Source organism: Rhinopithecus bieti, unplaced genomic scaffold (assembly GCF_001698545.2).
Source record: "Rhinopithecus bieti isolate Rb0 unplaced genomic scaffold, ASM169854v2 scaffold_55189, whole genome shotgun sequence".
NCBI classification, from domain to species: domain Eukaryota; kingdom Metazoa; phylum Chordata; class Mammalia; order Primates; family Cercopithecidae; genus Rhinopithecus; species Rhinopithecus bieti.
The window spans coordinates 311,097-331,628 of NW_016821812.1; the positions used below are offsets into that span (position 1 = coordinate 311,097).

A 20,532-nucleotide genomic window follows, 5' to 3' on the forward strand; every position below is an offset into this window, starting at 1 on the left:
TGCACTCAGAAAGTTTCAGATTTTAGATTTTCAGATTGGAGATCCTCAACCTGTAATCAGATTTATTTATATGTATCCTTAGAAATTCTATTTTAGGCAGAGCATTTGCAAACTTACACGTGTTCATAGAGGTTTTTTAATAATATAAAAGGTGATAATACTAGTTCTTGTTACCTTTCCAGTAGCCTCTTTTTAAAGGAATACATAGGAAATATTTGGACTACCTGAAGGTAGGCCGTTAGACAAGTTAAAAATTAAAAGTGCTTATATATATTCTGGTTCTTTCACTATAAAGCTAAAATTGATTTAGTCTATTTGATTAAAAATGGAATGTACAGTGGAGCAATCATTTTATCTATGTGTAAAAGCTAGTATAGTCTTCCTTCTTGGCTCACTAAATTTACTTCTAAATGACTTAACTGGATGTTCTAGGTGGTCTAATCCAAGAAGGAAATCTCTGCTTCTACTCAGGGATCTTCTAGCCTGCTGGGGTTGGTGTATTTTTTCCTTTCCTTTTTTTTTTTCTGAAACAGTATATGGTCATTGAAATCCTATATGTAACATTATTCCTTTGTTATGGTCAGTAATCATTATTTTAGCTTTATATCATTCCTGATTTCAAATGATGGAGAAATGGCTAGAAAACTGTCAGCTACTTCATTGTTTACCAAAAGTAGCAAGAAAAATCGTATCAAAGGAAGAGCTGTCAGCATGTTTTCTGAGCCTTGTTTTCTCCAAAATAACAATGTGGTGTTAAAGAGTGAATAATTAGGCCGGGACGCAAGGTGGCTCAAGCTTGTAATCCCAGCCACTTTGGAGCCGAGACGGACGCGGATCACGACAATGGTCAGGAGATCTGAGACCATCCTGGCTACCACAAGGATAGAAACCCCGTCTCTACTAAAATACAAAAAAATACGGGCGAGGTGAGCGGGCGCCTGTAGTCCCGCCTCTCCGGAGGCCCTGAGGCAGTGAGAATGGCATAAAACCCGGGAGGCGGAGGCTTGCAGTGAGCTGAGATCCGGCCACTCACTCCCAAGGCTACCGGGCGACCAGGAGCAAGGACTCCGTCTCAAAAAAAAAAAAAAAAAAAAAAAAAAAAAGAGTGGAATAATAAATATCTTTTGATGGCACAGACCAACAGCCTCTCATGTATGTGTATCACGTATGATATTTATTCCTCCTGTAGGAACAGATGTATTTATAAAGCGTGTCCTGTGTCTCTCTTAGGTGATGAATACAGCTCACTGACTTGTTGTGTGTCCATCCCTTTTCTGTCCACTTATAGATGTACTCCAACACAGTTGCTTTAAGTGACGAGTTCATCGCACTGCAGCCATTGTCGAGGGCAAGGAATCAGCTGAGCAAACTTAGGTAGAGTAGGAGGAGTAGAACCTCATTAACTCTTCTGCATGCTAAAGGTCAATTAAACAATATCAAAAGATGGGCAGAGGCATGAATAAAGAGTGGGGCATTTTTGTTAGCATGGCCCTGTCTCTGGCTAATTTGACCTTTATTAACATATACGTTAAAACCTAAAAAAAAAAAAATCCATTTCTTCTTTGAGAAGAAAATTCAGGTAAAAATTCAACGTGATCACAGAACAGAGATCTATACCTTGTTAATATATTTGTACACCTTAACTATCTTTTCTAGTACAACTCTAATGCTTCTGCTTGTCATGTTATTCATATTTATAAATGCTCCTGCATGTTGAGTAATTAAAGCTACATATTTGGAAGTGAGAGTTGCCCATTTTTTAATCTTGCCTTAATTTGTATTGTAAATACATGTGCATATTTATGTTTGTATACTGTAATGGCTGCTGAAGCATTTCATATCCTGGCTACTATTTAGTGCATCTATAAATTGAACAATGTGTGTGTATGTCTTATCTTTATCTCCACAGACAGATGCATTCTGTCAGTTTGTACAAAAAATAATAGTATAGAGATGTCTTTTGATAGAAAGGGATGAAAGCTTAAATTCTAGGACTTTTTATATTAAGATACTAAAACTATGTATTAAGTATGGTTTGAAGGGGAAAAGTAATATAACTTATTTTCTTTTAGAAATTGGCCCTTTTCCATTTCTTGCTCTATTGGTTTCTTACAGATTTTAATCACGTATTTTTTAAAATTCTTTTTTATTCTCAAGGTTTCTAATCTTTCTCTATGTTCATTTGAATTTTAAATTCTTTTTTATTCTCAAGGTGTCTAATCTTTCTGTGTTTTTCTGATCAAATGAATGGCTTTTACACAGCACCACTTAAATAACCTTTTATAAAACTCTATAAGTTCATAATATTGAGCCATTTAAAGATTTATTAAACCTTTCAGGTTATTATTAACTTCAACTTTAAAAAATATTCTATTTCAAATTATAATGGTGTAATAATTACAGATGAGTATACAAATGGGTGTTTAAGTGGTAGTCAACTAAATTTTATATTTAAAATGAGAAATAAATTAAAACAAAAATTTACCTTCACTTTTGGCTCAGCCAAATATGTGTATCACAATTTTATCAGTAGGTGACTTTAAAAACAGTGGCTTTCTATCACATTTTTTAGCATCTAATTATTTAACTCTAAAGCAGGAAAGCTCATTATTTAAAAGCACACTCTGGCCAACTGTTTTTTGTCATATAAAGATAACTTTTATATTGTGAATAATCATATTTTTGTGAAATCATATTTTCACATATCATACTGGCTTAAATCAAACCACATTTTTTTAGCAAAGCTAGATTTAAGAATAATGGAGAAAGGAAATCATAAATCAAGGAAATCACTGATTCTGTAATACTCTGATAAAACAGTAAGCTGAACATTGATCTGTGAAAGGTCACAATGAGAACAGGATATGGATGAGATGGTCTTTCTGCAAGCCTCTCTCCAATCAGGTGGTGTAACAAGTGGGAAAGAATGCTGTTCAGAGAGCGGCAGGCCTGAATGCTGCTGCTGCAGCTGGTGCTACTCCCAGTGGGTCCTAACCAAGTCACTTAACCTCTGGGCCTCCAGGTTCTTCACCTGTCACCTGATCATTTTACATACTGTGGTCTGCTTATTTACCGTCAGCATCATAGAAGAACAAAAAGAAGAAATACTGTGCTCAACTAAAAGCCAGGCAGAGAAACAGTTACTCAGATTGAGCAGTGAGTGACCACTAGGTGGGCATTTGTTCATAGCTGCATGGAGAGTAAGTGCCCATATACATCTTTCTGCTGATGCAGCCTCTGAATTTTGAATGCCTCGGTTTTTTAAACTGCATTGAGCAGTATTCCATGGGTGTGATCCATAGTAGCGTAACTGTTTACTCCTGTGACAGAGAGGAAAACTGTATGGATATCAGATATCTTTAAGAGCTTTTTCATCTTTAATCAAGTTAGTACTTCTTAAGGACAATTAAGGCCAGGCGGTGGCTCACGCCTGTAATCCCAGCACTTTGGGAGGCCAAGGTGGGTGGATCCCTTAAGGTCAAGAGTTCGAGGCCATCCTGGTCAACATGGTGAAACCCCATCTCTACTAAAAATACAAAAATTAGCTGGGCGTGGTGGCAGACAACTGTAATCCCAGCTACTCGAGAGGCTGAGACAAGAGAATCGCTTGAAGCCAGGAGATGGAGGTTGCAGTGAGCCAAGATCATGCCAGTTCACTCCAGCCTGGACAACAGAGTGGGACTACTTCTTTAAAAAAAAAAAAATACAAAACTATTAACAATTTTCTTTTGAATAAACAAAACTCATTTTGAGTGTTTTCCCTTCCACTCTTCCCCTGTATTATAGGCAAAGCTATTAAGATACCTTCACATAAACTTACTATACGCTTGAAACCAAAAAATTCTGATAATCTTTTGTTTATATCAGAAATTCAGCATTGCATCTTTCATAGAAATAAGTATTGGTCAGTCTTAATCCTGGGAAAATACATAGAGATAAGGCAAAATTGTTTTTTATTCATTAAGGACATTTTATTGTAATTTAATAAGTTTAAAATAAGGATGGCTGTAGACACACTTTAAACTTCCTTAGAAGGTCTCTAATACAAATACAGAAAAAGAACTGAAATGTGTGTAAATTATTGACCCTCATTAAAAATCTGTTTCAAATTGAGGATTAAATTTATTTTGTTAACAAATAGATCAGGTGAAGCGCTTTGCACACATGCTCAACATTTCTAAGGCCATGAAGTCCAGTTAGAGTAGAGAAGTCTTCTGAGAAGGGAAGCAGGAAAGATGAGAAATTGGACATACCTTTGCAATAAGAACCCTAAATCTTGGTGGCAAATGAATTTAATAGAAGAAACTGAATTTTATTGAAAGAAATTTGGTTTTAACTTAGTTATAATGTATATTTAGTTAGAGCTTTGTGCACTGGAAAATCATGGCTTTATTTTGTGTGCTTATGTTCCCCTTAAGAAGTTCCCATTAGGGAAACTGCCCCTTCTTGGGGGTCATGATGGGCAGCAAGATGGCGTCTGCCAGTAGGGTCGTTCAGGTAGTCAAACCACACACTCCATTAATAAGGTTTCCTGACAGACGAGACAATCCTAAACCCAATGTATTGGAAGCTTTGAGATCAGCAGGGCTACCATCTCACTCTTCTGTAATTTCACAACATTCTAAGGGAAGTAAATCACCAGATTTGCTGATGTATCAGGGTCCACCAGATACTGCAGAAATAATAAAAACATGAGCTTAGAAATACAGAAGGAAACTTGTGTCTCAAGAAGAAATTGAATTTATCCAATGTGGAGGTCCTGAATAACCATGGTGGCTGCTGTTTGTCATCAGAAGGACTTCCAAAATGACAGATGAGAAACTGTATATTAAACACCTTTAATAAATACTATGAAAAAAATGAAATATAGAAAATTTAGATGGACACTTGTATTTCCTAATTTATGTATCTTGGTCAGCTTCTCCACAAGCTTACGTAATTGTTTATACACTTTATACTTATTAAAATATACATTTTTTTTAAAAAGTTCCCGTTAGCCCTCTTTTGTGACAGTAAATGTGCTGTTCTTTGAACATTTCTTTTGTGCCTCAGATTGTGGACGCCAATTTGTTGCTTTGATTTTAAACCTCTATATGGTGAAGAGTATCATTCTGTAATACGAGACTTGTTGCTTTTCTGTCCTTCCAGATGGAAGAAGATAAGGGTTCAGTCAGCTCAGCATATGAATTTGCTGAAAGCCAGCACAGAGGGGAGGACAGTAGGCACCTGCTAGCTGAGGCTTGCAGCCAGCAGGACAGTTGTTGCGTGCACTAGGTAGTACTGCGCTGGAACTTCCCGGGGACTCATCCGCTAAGTTCTCATGTTTGGGGGGCATGTCATGGGACACCTGACCTGACATTTCCATTTCGTTACTAATTCCTTCACTGTTCCTCATATGTTGTTTTGGTTTCATTGTTTTCCTTTTTTGTGATCTCATTTTTCATATGTCCATCCCTGAAAATTTTGTCAATCTCTCTTTAGAGTTCCAAAGATAAATCAGACTTCACCTCACATTCTAAGCTGTGAAGATATTCTCACAACCTATTGTCTTACATTCAAGAAAATACTCCTTTTCACTTCTCCTTTTGAAAATGTCTTGCTATTTCTGCTTTCTCTGAAATCATTTTCCCCCTTGAAGTTGTAGTTGTGTATCATTTACCCGTCTTAATGTAGTTAGATACTGAATTACTTATCTAAGTCACCTTTTAAGTTGAATGATCAAAGAGTAGGGTGCTTAGACTTAGTACTGAGAAATTTTCTGCTGACTGATATTCAACAAACTTTCCATTCTTTTCATAAATCTTTTGAAACAGGGTCTCATTTCATCGCCCAGGCTAGAGTGCAGTGGCACGATCATGGCTCACTGCAGCCTCAACCTCCTGGGCTCAAGTGGTCCTCCCACCCCAGACCTTTCTCCTGTAGCTGGGACTACAGGTGCATCCCACCATGCCCAGCTAGTTTTTTGTATTGGGTCTTGCCATGTTGCCCACACTGGTCTCAAACCCCTGGGCTCATGCGATCTACCTGCCTCAGCCTCCCAAAGTGCTGGGATATAGGTGTGAACCACCACACCTGGCTCATAAATTTTCATAGTTGTATCTTTTTAATAAAAATTGTTTTAAAAAGGCCGGGCGTGGTGGCTCATGCCTGTAATCCCAGCACTTTGGGGGCTGAGGTAGGTGGATCATGAGGTCAGGAGATTGAGACCATCCTGGCGGACACGTGAAACCCCATCTCTACTAAAAACACAAATCATTAGCTGGATGTTGTGGTGGACGCCTGTAGTCCCAGCTACTTGGGAGGCTGAGGCAGGAGAATGGCATGAACCTGGGAGGCGGAGCTTGCAGTGAGCTGAGATTGCGCCACTGCACTCCAGCCTGGGCGACAGAATGAGATTCCATCTCAAAAAAAAAAAATAACTGATGAGAGCTTGATTTTCTCTTCTCTTGAGGAATAACCCTGACAACATTTCTAGACCTAATTGGGATATGCAGAATATTTTGATTGGTAGTAATTATGGAGGATAAAATTTCCTGCCACTAATAATTGTATTATTTGGACTAATTGCTATTTTATTTATTGTCATTACTAGCCAAGAAAGTGCTGTTGGGATAAGCAGTGATGAAATTTTGTAACAAAGCCACTTGAAAATTGTAAATCTTTTAACAACACTATAAATCAGACCTTGGAACAGGTAGAATAATTTAAAGAATCTGAACTATTCTATAAGATACAGTTTTTAAATTAGATTAGTGGATTGCCCTACATGAAAAATTAATCAACTCTGTTATTAAATATCAGTTGAAAAGATATTCAGAAGAATTTGGAATTTTTATTTGTTTTGGTATCCTTCATATGATATTTACAGTATATTTCTCTTGCATTGTGCCTTGCTGTAGAAAGATGTTTAGTTTTTTTTAATATGCTCTGATTGAGCTCCAAAGAAAGTTCATGTGAAGAGCTTTCTGCTGCCTAGGATTTATGTTATGCCCTGGACAGTCTACAAAGCAGATTATCTACTTCAGACCTGATAATACCAAAACTATAAGATTGTGTCCTCTGTGATAAAAGTTCCCCACACATTCGAGTTCTAGTGGATATTTCATACGATGTGGATCTGATACTGCTTTGCTTTAATATGTCCATTAAATGTACAATACAGTTGAGAATTGGGTTCTTAGAATGTTCCCATTAAATAACGGAAGCCTTATTATGGTGACTTTTGCAAAGGAATGATAAGTGAATTATCTCTTACACCCTGTGATGTTAATTTACCCTCTACATTAAGTTTGGGGATTTTATCATTTTTCACAGGTATTAATTTCTTCCTCACCTAAACTACAAATTCCTGGTCATATGTTGTTATTTATGTAACCAGTAGAGTGAGTATATCATTAAAACAGAAGGCCCTTAGTCCTCTTTCAAACTAGGAATAAGCCAGATTATCAAAATAAATTTACCAAATCGTATAATTCTCATCATATTTTTCTTTTCTTTTTTGAGATAGAGTCTCACTCTGTTGCCCAGGCTGGAGTGCAGAGGCATCATCTCAGCTCACTGCAACCTCCACCTCCTGAGTTCAAGCAGTTCTCCTGCCTCAGCTGACAGACTAGCTGGGACTACACATGCAGCTAATTTTTGTATATTTAGTAGAGACAGGGTTTCGCCTTGTTGGCCAGGCTGGTCTCGAACTCCTGGCCTCGAGTGATTCACCTTCCTTGCCTCCCATAGTTCTGGGATTACAGATGTGAGCCACTGTGCCTGGCCCATATTCTTATTTTCATACTTAAATTTAGGTAATACATACAGAAATCTCCTTCTCAAGAAATTCCTAAAAGACAGTATGGAAGTATTTTATAACCATCTTTCTAAGTTGTTTATTTTACTTAGAGGGAAGGAGAGAGGAAAGGGAGTTTAGAAGAGTGAATATGAGCTTGAAGAATGTTTTGGAGAAACAGGCCTTGAGTAAGATATACCAGTTACCCAGATTTCATCACTTCATGGCTATCTCCATCACAATTCTGAATTATGAGATGAAGCTTATTACTTGTTTTAGAGATTTTATGATTCTTAATCAGATTTGAAAATGTAATATTTGATGACTTGATTTTACATTAAAAAGAAAACATTTCCTTAAACACAAACCTCCTCTTTTTTCATTTTGTTTTATAATTAGAGTTGAAAGCTTCTTTCCAAATAACTCCTTTAAGGCCATGCAAGGTGCTCACTTTGATTATGTAGTATATAAAACACCTTTCAGGGCAAAAGATCTAGCATAGTTAATTGTTTGACAGTTATTATCTAAACTTCAAAAAACAAAAACCTTTATTTGATTTGATAGAATGTCATAGGTGTGACTAAAAAATGTTAGAAATGTAAGATATTTTTCTAAAATTTATAAGATTTAAGGAAGGTTGTAAGGTTTCAGGAAAATATTTTGTATAAGCAATAAGAAATATCTGTTTATTGTCATTGACATGAAAATAATGGAAATAAAAGCAGTGAACCAGAATTTATTTCAAAGGGCAATTTCTGTGAAGATGAGCATTTTTATTATCTGTGCATAGTCATGTTGAATAGGCATAGTTGTTTTGCTTGACAGCCTTTCTAGCACTAAATTATGTGGTCATTCCTGGGAGCAAGTGTGGTGGAAAGTGAGGCTTACCAGTCACAACTTCTAGTAAATGAAAAGTTACCTCTTGATACCACCAGGTAGGGTCTCACTCCCATTACTATGCTTTTTTTTCTTTTTTATTATTTATAAGTGGTCTCCCAAAAAATGTAATGATTTCCTCTCCTTACTTCGAATGAAATGAGCTCTAAATGGTCAACTCCATTCTCCCTTGCCCACTTATACTGGCAACTATGGCTGTACAGGTACTCTGGCTGAGCTGTCAGTTCCTGAATATTGAGATCAAAGATATATATATGGGAAAGTAGTAGAGCTTAGAGGTTTGCTGGAGAACAGTATAGCATTTTCTATAGATAGCTTTACAGAAACACAGCCAACATTCAGCATTTTAACAGCAGCTGAGGCTGGCCACAGTGGCTCATGCTTGTAATCCTAGCACTTTGGGAGGCTGAGGTGGGTGGATTGTCTGAGCTCAGAAGATTGAGACCAGCCTGGACAACATGGTGAAACCTCATCTCTACTAAAATACAAAAAATTAGCTGGGCGTGGTGGCGGGCGCCTGTAGTCCCAGCTACTCAGGAGGCTGAGGCATGAGAATTGCTTGAACCCAGGAGGCGGAGCTTGCAGTGAACCGAGATTGCACCACTGCACTCCAGCCTGGGCAACAGAGTGAGATTCGGTCTCAAAAAAAACAAAAAAAAAAACAAAAAAACAGGCAGCTGAGTTCTTTTTTTTTTAGAGAAAAAAGGAAACATACATACAAACTATATATACACATATACAAGTTCAAAAAGTGATCCGAAGAAGTCATTTCTTAAAATTTTTGACATTTCAAGATGTTTACCTTCTCTGTTGGGATGTCTATATTTTAATAACTGTCCTTCAGTTTTAAAGCGAAGGATGGCCAGGCTCAGTAGCTCACACCTGTAATGCCAGCACTTTGAGGGGCTGAAGTGGGAGGACCACTGGAGGCCAGGAGTTTAAGACCAGCCTGGGCAGTATAGTAAGACCCTGTCTCTACTAAAATTAAAAATTAGCCTGACATGATGACGCACACTTGTAGTAGCCACCCAGGAGGCTGAGGTGGAAGGATTGCTTGAGCCCAGGAGATTGAGACTGCAGTGAGCTATGATCGGTTGTGCTACTGCACTCCAGCCTGGATGACAGAGCAAGACCCTGTCTCTAAAAATAATAAAAATAAAGTGAAAGGTGATGAATGCAAAGCAAGATGATTACGTAAGGTCAGATCCAGACCAAGGCCGTGTCTTGCGTATATATGGATACTCAAGTGCTGGCTACCTTCTGGGTGTCATCTCGATGAATTTCTCCTCAGTTTGGTTGAGCACCAGCTTTGAGCACAGCACATGTTGTTAAACTAAAAAGTGTCAGACAAGATCCTTGCTCTTTTGAGTTTCTGGTTTAGTTCTCCCCAAGTAAATGTAGTAAAGGACGAGTTTGTTATTTTCTTGTTTTGTTTTAATTTCCAGTTTATCTTGAGCCAATGCTTTTACAAATACAATAAAAAATGAATTACAGGAAAATGAAATCTAAAAGATATATAAAATAAGCCCCAATTTTTAAATTACTGAATTTAACAGTTATAAACATACTTTGTCCAACTGCTGTAAAAATTTCTAAGCTCTTATTCTCACAGATTAGAAATGCTTATTTCTTCATGGACCAGTAATAGTGTTTATGGATTAGCATTGATCCATGGACCACACTTTGAGTCACAACTGGTCTTTTCGCAAGGGGACAGTACCACTCCCTTACACTTAGGCTAAGCTTGTGCTGAATACATACCACACTGCTGCCCACACATAGCCACTCTTTCTCCTCCCTCAGCCTAGAATATCTCTTCTCCGCCATCTCCTGCTGTATTGAAATGCCCCCCGAGTCCTTTAAGATGTATTTTAAATGCCACCTTTTTCATCAAATCTTCATGCCCTCCCACCAGTACCACTAACAGCAACTGAGTTTGAGCTTTCCCTCCTATTTTCTGAGTAGTCTGCCTCTTACAATCATAAGGCAGAATAGTGACATGGTAAAGGGGTTTGGGCTCTGAAAGCAAAGAAACAAAGATTCAAACCCCAGATTAAGTGGGTGACCTTGAACAAATTCTTAACTGTTTCCTCCTCTTTAAACTGGGGGTGATCATGATGCCTATTCCTAAGGGCTATTGAAGTTTTCAGTGAGACAATCCGTGAGAAGCATCTTACTTACATAGTCACTGGGGCATACGTGGTGAGCACTCCACTAATGTAACTGCTGTTGGTATGTCTTCCTGACTTGTCCTCTCTCCCACCTTCTTCCTTACTTTTAGCTCACCTGATTGAGAACAGGGTTACTATCCCCTGTGGAAACTGGCGCAGTACCTTGCTCAATGAATAGAAGTTTAAGTGCTTGTGCCAATTAAGTGATACAAATAAGCAGTGAAATAGAATCAGAAAAAGAGATGACTCATAGTTGGAGAGGTGAGGGAAGTTAGATGGAGACGGTGGGGTTTAAGCTGAACCCTGGTGTAGGGGTCAGCATTCTGACCCTGATTGATGGCAGGCCCCGACACATGCCCACGGGCAGGGAACACTGCCTGGTTGGCTGGAGTGGATACTGCACCAGAGCATTGGGAAGCAGAGCAGGAAAGGCAGCCTGGGGTCAGGCTGTAAAAGGCCTTCAAGGCTTCATGGGGTGTGGGGCTTTATCCTTTGAGCATGTAGGAGCCCTGGAGTCTGGGTTGCTACAAGGGGTAAATTTGAGATTGGGGAAACTGGAGTCCGGTGACCCAAAGAGGACATTGGAAAACTCATGAAATCCTGTTCCCTAAACCAGCATTTCCTAAACTATTCCTCTGAATATGAATGATCCTCCTGGTGTTGCTTAGTGTTTCCTGGTTGGGAGGGTGGAAGTGTATGGTTTCTCCCACTAAGAAAATGAGTGGGAGAATTACAATATCTCAGGCTTCCCCCATGGAGATGACCATGTATCCTGACTTGACAGTCCTCTACTTTAAAAGTCTGTTTAGAACTTTGTTAAATTAGTGTTTCCCAAATTTAATTGAACACAGCCTTTTTTTTTTTCATGAAATGTATGTAAATAGCTCACAAAACAGTTTAAGAAACAGTGCCCTACACAATTCTAAACCAAGAGTATTGTAATGAACAAGTAAAGTTTAGCTCTTTCTCAGTGCTTAGCTGATCCTAGGGCACTGTCATCTGGCAGTTGCCAGATAAGAACCACGTTGTTTCACACTGGGTGGTGTCGAATCTTCTGAGCATGCATCTTGCAGGACGTCAGCAGTTGCTTACGTTCAGAATGCCAGGTTTCTGTTCCACCATGTCTGTCTCTTCTGTTCATTGTGAGCATCTCCACAAACATCCTCTGTTGCCAATGCCTGCACCCAGCACGTGGTGACTCCCAACCTTTGTGGAAGTGCAACCCTGTATTTATTCTCCTCTATCCTCAAAAGATGTGTTATGCAGGATGTTATATATGTAAAAGACAGTGAATTGAAATAAGGTGTTTTTTTTAAAAAACAACAGCCCTTGAAAAATTTTGGAGCATCCTTGACAAACAATACCAGGGTTGGGATTCATCGATTTACGTGGTCATACCATCTTTCCCCCTCATTTTTGCTCAGTTAAAATTGTTAGTAGTGTGGAATAAAATTATATTGCTGGGCTATTTATGCCTGAATCAACATAAATCTTGCATATTTTCAGAAAGTAATTCAGTTTCAAATCTTGATAGTACTACTTATTCACTTGTTTAATAAATTGTAATCTATGTGCTGTCAGCTAACTGTTAAAAAGCAGGATGAGCTGATGATGGGATGATTGCCACTTAAAAGTTTTTAGCAATTTATGATAAATGATGCTTTTTTCAAAGATAAGTATGGAGTGGCTATCTGTAGAGTGCTTAGAACCTGGCACATAGTAAAGCATACGTAAAGTGTTTGCTGCCATTGTTGTTGTTATTGAAGATTGGGGCGAGGCCCTGCCTGATTGTTATTTCCCAGTCTTCAAGATAGTTCATACTCCACTTATCTCGGTTGTTAGACATTTTTCATTGAAATTGCAGGAGCATTTTACCTAAAGAAAAACTCCATGCAGAATTGGAATTCATTACATTCCTGAGTGGTTGATGGAAATCATTTTGACCGTAATAAATGATTAAAATAAAACATTAAAAGTAGATTTAAATAATATCCAGCTTCTTAATTTATGTAATTATTTTACTAGACCTCTAATACTAGACCTCTAATACAAGGTTTTAAAATAATTTTGGATGGTTATACTCTAGTAAATCAAAGCCTTTCATATGTTTCCCATATTATAGAAAAACATGTTAGTTTATATATATTACCTTTGATTTGAAAGTGCTTGTTGTAATTTTCTAATGCTTTTTAGAAGTCCAGATCTTTAAATAACTAATGTTTTCTGCTTCGCCTCTGCAGCTTACTGAAACAAATGCAGGTATCAAGTGCTTGGACTCCATGTGCTGTTTCCCGGAAGGAGAAGCAGCATGCACATCTGTTGGAAGAATGCTGGAACGAGTTATAGGAAGATGTAGTCCGACCCACATCAGCAGGTGTGAAATATCTCTAAGTAGCCTTTGCTGCAAATGAGTATCCTATCTGGAACAGGATGAATCTGCAGCTCTAGATACCTAATAAATCAGCAGCTGGTTTTACCAACTGAAGCAGGAAGTCTGCTATTTATTAGCATTCCTTGGTGGTAGATTTCACTTTGTGGCTTTGGGGTAAGGGCTTTTTCACTCACAAAGGAAGAGAAAGCACCTTTGAAGAGACTTCATCTAATGAACAAAACATTTTGTCTCATAGTCTTTCTAAAATGTGCTGAGTAGGAGTGTGTATATGGTACTCTTTCATGGTTTGTATAACTTTCTTTTTTAAATTATACATATACTATTTCCTTTTATTATTTTTTAAATTTTTTTTGCTTTTGTCTTTACAAAATAATCTCAACATAACAGTGAAGTCAAAGGCTTTCATTTTCTTACTCTGTATATATATTTTCCAGTTGATTATTTGAGGCTTTGAGGTATTTATAAACATAAAAGGCTGTATTTCTGCTCCCCTACATCTTCTTATGTCTGTAATGAAGTTTTGAAATGAGTCGTGATTTTTAAGTTTATTTTGCTTGGTAGTTATTGTCTAATTAAAAGTGTATGAGTTAGAACAGGCTCTTTAAATTTGGAGTAAAAGAATCTTAGCATTTTTGTCCCCTTCTAAATCTATTTCTTGAATGAGATTTATCACCATGCCTGCTGTTGTGCACCATAACAACAACAACAAAAAATACCACCTTTTGGTAAATACCATTTAAAATTCATTGAAACGTGCAATTAATTTATTTATTCATACATGTCTCCAAGAGTTATATCACTATTTAGAGGATGTTAGGGGGTAGAAAGCGCTTTTTCCACCCTTGGTGTTCTTTAGGTGAATGATACCATATTCTCAAAATCAGTGCAGCAGTACACGGTATGCATGGAGGGTACAAATGGGCAGGGAGAGACGTTGTTTCCCATTGTCCCAAATGTGCTACATGAATATTAGCACTTTCTACATGTGCCAGGGCTTGGAAAAGGTTGGAAATTACCCCAGGAACAGGTTATAAAGAGTGAAGAAGGCACTACTCCTATCTACTGGAAAAGGGATTTTTATTATTTGGTTAGCTTTGTGTTTTTTAAAAAAAATGAGTATGATATCATTCATCTATTATAAAATTCAGGTAACTTTTACTGGTGAACTTATTAGTTCCTCACTTTAGCTTTAGCTTAGCCATGCCTTTATGTTACGATTGAATTTATAAATAGCATTCTTATGTTAACATATGTCTGTGGTTTCAATCCCCATTTATTCTGACTTGATTATAACATGTGATCTGAAATATTTCCATAATGCTGTGATATCATTTTGTAGTAATTTCATTTCATGTAGAAGGATGAGCACTTAAACTCTGGGACTTTGTTATGATTCACATAATTGTATTATAAAATGTGGCTCTGTCATGTACCTAGGCCAGCAAGTTTCCCAAAGGAAGTTCTAAAAGAGCTTGATTTATAATATTATTTTACCTAATAACACAGCTTCATTGCACAGAATGAAGATAGGAGTTAGACTAAGATACAATAGAACCTCTACAGAATTTTTTCAACTTCTGTTTCAATGAAAATTTCTCTTTAATGACAATATATGGTTTTGTTAATGATTTTTTAAACTAGAATTAATTTTAAATGAGCCCCAAATTTTTTCTACTATATAGAAATTATAAAAATTTTCTTGATATCAATTATGTAGGTAATATACCCCCTTTATTCTTTACGTAGCCATTTTGATGTGGCATTACCTCTTTGGAACCTGCCCCAGGAGTTACTGAATTTACTTTGACATGTAGCTATTATCATCTATACTTCTTTTCACTTAAAATTGTGCCACATTCTTTTTGTCTGAATTTTTTATTCTCCTAATAAAATGTTTAACTTAGTAATTAATATAATATTTGACAGACTATAAATGCCCTTCCAGTTTTCTCCAACATCACAGGTTATATTATTGGTTACTATTATTTTCTTAGCTTTTTTCTCATGTGAATAATCTAGAAAGTCTTTTCAGACCTGTTCATTCTTTTCTAGGGGATAAGTCATATAATAACACCAAGCTACCTGGTGCTTTTCAAGGGCTATGTGAAAATTGCCGTAGATGCATTAACATTATATTTAAACTTTCAAAGTCATTTTGATACATAGAGTTCTGGTTTTGTTTTTTACATATAATTGTATTTGTGAAATGTGTTGGGCATTTCCATTGCGACTTTAGAGCAGCATCTATTCTACATTTCTATTTCATGTCTAAGAGGTAGGCAAGGCTGAGACTGCCATTACGAGATGTGGAAGCCCTTGGCTGTGTGTTCCATTAACATATTAAACTCAAGAGTAATGGGCATCGCTTGAGAAATACCACCAGTGTTTTTTATATGACAGATTTCTTTGGTGATTACATTTTTACCATCCAGGCACAAAAATCGACTTACATTTTATTAATTGGTGTTGTCAGTGAAGTATCCCATATTGCAAGCTTAGTTTCAAAGGGAGCATCATGGTGCTATATAAAGGATATGCCATGTTGCACCCTAAAGAGCTGGATTTTAGCAATAAAAGATTTTCTGTTCGTATATTACTAACAGTTAAGTTACTTTATCCTAATCAAAACTATCTTCTAAATAGAAAGTAAGTAATACGTAGTTCAAGTGTTTAATGTTCTGTCAAAAATTATATTTAACATATGAATGCACAATGTGTGCTTTGAAAAAAAATTAAAAATGAAGGAGATGTTATCTAATAAGATTCTTGGGTGTAAGCAATGTGGAAAGAAGAAAAACTAATATAAAGTATGGCAGTTTGGAATTGAACATCTGACTCCAGATAACTGGGATATTGATAGATGTTATAGTTAAAAGTTATAGTTAAAAGCATACTTTTCCCCTGTAAATACTTACTGGTTAAAGAAATTTTCATCTTCTCGTTTTATTCATTTATTCTGCAAACACTGGGTGCCTAATATATGTCAGACACAGTTCTAGATGCTAGGCAGACAGTAGTGAACTAGTCCTTCCCTAACCTAAGGTAGATACTGTTCCAGCTTTTCTAGAAACTAGTCGAATTAAAGTTGAGCTACATACAAACTTAGCATCTCTGGGAAAAAGAAAATATTTGACAAAGGTGAATTAGAGCCATTTTTAATGCTCGTCTCTTCCTGTAACATCTCTGTTTAGGGAAGGTGGGAACCCTGGAAAAAGTTACATAAAATGTATTTATTGTTAAATGTGTTTAGTCTAGTAAGAAAAGCAACCTTTCACTTGGCAGTCCTAACATTGTCCTTGAACTAGGTTAGTCTATTTTAAGCATGGCAGGCTACTTTTGGTCTTGAGTTATTTTAGCTTAAATTAATTCAAGCTAATTTAAGTTTACAGCTGCACATAAAGTATTATGTAATGAATTGCTTTAGGGCCTTATCATTCAGACACCAGTTAACTTTTCCAGACCAGTAGAGGATTGTTTGTTCTTAGTTAAGTGAAAACACTAGTGACCTCCAGGTGTCTTTGATGCCTTTTGAATACATCATTCACTACATTCAAGCTAATTATGCTGAAGTCTTTAGAATAGGATTTATAGCTGAAATGAAATGATCAATAATAGGAACATACTACTGTTTCATTCCAAAGCCTTTGGTAAGTGGGATTTGGGTTTGTTTTTGTAAACTGAACTTTTCAGTAAAACTGAATGTGCATAACTCTTAATAACATACTTCTTATTGAATTGTTAAGACTTTAAAAAGCATCTCATGCTTTACTACATATAGAAACTGTTTTAATGCTAATGAATGTTTGAATTTTGGCTAATATTTTATATAATGACTAGAGCATTATTTTCCCAAGTTTTATATAATATAAATAGAAAGTTTGGGCATTCAATACTAGTATGAAGAACCTCTCTTTAGCATTTAAATGAATCAATCAGTGATTGCATTTGGGTCCTAAGTTTTAGAGTAAATTTTTTTCTCAATTAAAACATAGGTCCTGGTGAGCCAAACTTTTCTCTTATTGTTACTTTAGATCATGGAGTGCATCGGATCCTTTCTATACCAACGACAGGAGCATCTTGACTCTCTCCACAATGGACTCATCTACTTGTTAAAGGGGCTGTAGTGCTTTGTGGGAGCCATTTCACCTCCTTTCCTAAAATTCAGTGTGATCACCCTGTTAATGGCCACACTAGCTCTGAAATTAATTTCCGAAATCTTTGTAACAGTTCACACCCACTCTGAGTTACAATGGCAGACAAACAGAAAGCATTAATACAAGCCCCTCCTAACACCCTTAATTTGAATCTGAACATGTTAAAATTGGAGAATAAAGAGACATTTTTCATCTCTTTGTCTGGCCTGTCCCTTGTGCTTATGGGACTCCTAATGGCATTTCAGTCTGTTGCTGAGGCCATTATATTTTAATATAAATGTAGAAAAAAGAGATAAATCTTAGTAATGTGTATTTTTTAGTATTAGCCTGATTATTGACTCTTCTATTTAAATCTGCCTCTGTAAATTATGCTGAAAGTTTGCCTTGAGAACTCTATTTTTTTATTAGAGTTATATTGAAACTTTTCATGGGAAAAGTTAATGTGAATACTGAGGAATTTTGGTCCCTCAGTGACCTGTGTTGTTAATTCATTAGTGCATTCTGAGTTCACAGAGCAAATTAGGAGAATCATTTCCAACCATTATTTACTGCAGTATGGATACCAATTCCTCTAACTGTACTGTAACATAGCCTGTAAAGTTAGCCATATAAATGCAAGGGTGTATCAGATATACAAATCAGGAATCAGGTCTGTTCACCGAACTTCAAATTGATGTTTACTAATATTTTTGTGACAGAGTATGAAGACCCTATAGTGGGTAAATTAGATACCATTAACATATTATTAATTTAATGTCTTTATCATTGGATCTTTTGCATGCTTTAATCTGGTTAACACATTTAAATTTGCTTTTTTTCTCTTTACCCGAAGGCTCTGTGTATAGTATTTCATGGCATCGTTGTAAAGTTTAACTATATCAATAAAAAGTTTGGACAGTATTTAAATATTGCAAATATGTTTAATTATACAAATCAGAATAGTATGGGTAATTAAATCAATAAAAAGAGAAGAGCCTCTTTCTGCGGCCAGCTTAGAATTGCTCTTCCCCTTGTAAGCTAGATTTTAGAATAAAGGGTTTCAGTTAATAATCTTATTTTCAGGTTATGTTATCTAAGTTATAGCACACTACCACAATACAGTGGGTTCTGCCAGTGTCCCAGTGCAAGGCATATTTTCAGGTGTGGCTATGGAATGTAAATTGTTAAAGTCTAAAATGCTAAACTTGTATCAGGTAACGTTAGCAATAAATTACAATGCTAAGAATGATTAATCGGGTAGATGTTACTGTAATTAACTCATTGCACTTCAAAACCTAACTTCCATCCTGAATTTATCAAGTAGTTCTGTATTGTCATTTGTTTTTGTTTTGTTGAAATGTTGTCTTAAGATTTAGAAGTGATTATTAGTTTAAGAATTACTACCAAGCTCTAAGCAAATAATGATTGTATACATATTAAGAAAATGGTTAAATGCAGTTTTACCAAGTTTTCCCATGAAAATGTCATTCTTTTATGGAGATTTATTGTGCAGCCCTAAGCTTCCTTCCCATTTCATGAATATAAGGCTTCTAGAATTGGGCTGGCAGGGGAAAGAATGGTTGAGACAAAAATTAAGACTTTATCTTTGTTTGCTTGTAAACTATTTTCTTGCTAATGTAACATTTGTCTGTTCCAGTGATGTAAGGATATTAAGTTATTAAGCTAAATATTAATTTTCAAAAACAGTCCTTCTTTATTTTTTTTTTTTTTGAGACGGAGTCTTGCTCTGCCACCCAGGCTGGAGTGCAGTGGCCGGCTCTCAGCTCACTGCAAGCTCCGCCTCCCGGGTTCACGCCATTCTCCTGTCTCAGCCTCCCGAGTAGCTGGGACTACAGGCACCCGCCTCGTCGCCCGGCTAGTTTTTTGTATTTTTTAGTAGAGACGGGGTTTCATCGTATTAGCCAGGATGGTCTCGATCTCCTGACCTCATGATCCGCCCGTCTCGGCCTCCCAAAGTGCTGGGATTACAGGCTTGAGCCACCGCGCCCGGCCCCTAACAGTCCTTCTTTAACTTAAGATATTCCATAGCTGGATTTAGGAAGATCTGTTATTCTGGAAATACTTTAAAAGAATAATACACCGTACAGTGTCTGCATTCACTAATTCATGTTCCAGAAAAGGAATACTGCAGATATACTCAGTAGAGTACTTTAGTGGAGGATATGGAAATTTGCTTATAAAGTCTCTTATAAAACATACATATAACAAAATGACATTCAATAGGCCTGCATTACATTTACATGACAGTGTTTATTTGCCATCAAATAAACTGAGTACTGACACTAGACAAAGACTCCAAAGTCATAAAGTAGCCTATGACCAACTGCAGCAAGACAGGAGGTCAGCTCGCCTAGAATGGTGCTTAAAGTGTGATTGATGTAATTTTCTGTACTCACCATTTGAAGTTAGTTAAGAGAACTTTATTTTTTTTAAAAAAAAGTAAATGGCATCCACTAGTGTGCTCATCCTAAACTGTTACTCCAAATCCACTCCGTTTTTAAAGCAAAATTATCTTGATTTTAAGAAGAGTTTTCTATTTAAGAAAGTAACAATGCAGTCTACAAGCTTTCAGTAGTTTTCTAGTGCTATATTCATCTTGTAAAACTCTTACTACGTAACCAGTAATCACAAGGAAAGTGTCCCCTTTGCATATTTCTTTAAAATTCTTTGGAAAGTATGATGTTGATAAATAACCCTTATCTGCCAGAAGCAGAGCAAAATGCTGAATATGTTATTGCTAGTTAATCAGTGGTCTCAAATCGATTTGCCTCCCTTTGCCTTGTCTGAGGGCTGTAAGCCTGAAGATAGTGGCAAGCACCAAGTCAGTTTCCAAAATTGCCCTTCAGCTAAGGCTTTAAGTGACTCAGCACCCTGCCTCAGCTTTAGCAGGCATAGGCTCACCCTGGGCAGAGCAAAGTACGGGGCCAGGGAGAACTACAGCTACAAAGACCTGCTGTTGAGTTGAGAAAAGGGGAGAATCTATGGTCTGAATTTTCTAACCATCCTTTCTTGGGTCTAAAGCTCATGATATACAAAGGCTTCCAGAGCTGAGCCCCGCCCTGGCAGTGTCCTGAACAGGAGACTACACAGAGGCAAATCAGCCTTAGGGAACACTTGCATTCTGCCCTACGGTTAGTGCCA

At 36.9% G+C, this 20,532-nt stretch overlaps 1 protein-coding gene and 1 pseudogene across 1 annotated transcript in view; both read left to right on the forward strand.

Moving 5' to 3' along the window:
* The window catches only part of ATP11B (ATPase phospholipid transporting 11B (putative)), a 130,099-nt gene extending 111,808 nt beyond the window's left edge, over positions 1-18,291 (forward strand). The window contains 2 exon segments of the mRNA XM_017860609.1: positions 13,086-13,219; positions 17,269-18,291. Coding sequence (XP_017716098.1) covers positions 13,086-13,219; positions 17,269-17,350 — 216 coding nt within the window. The 3' untranslated portion in view covers positions 17,351-18,291.
* Positions 4,184-4,767, forward strand: LOC108521047 (28S ribosomal protein S36, mitochondrial pseudogene; annotated as a pseudogene).
* Positions 18,292-20,532: the final 2,241 nt, after the last annotated feature.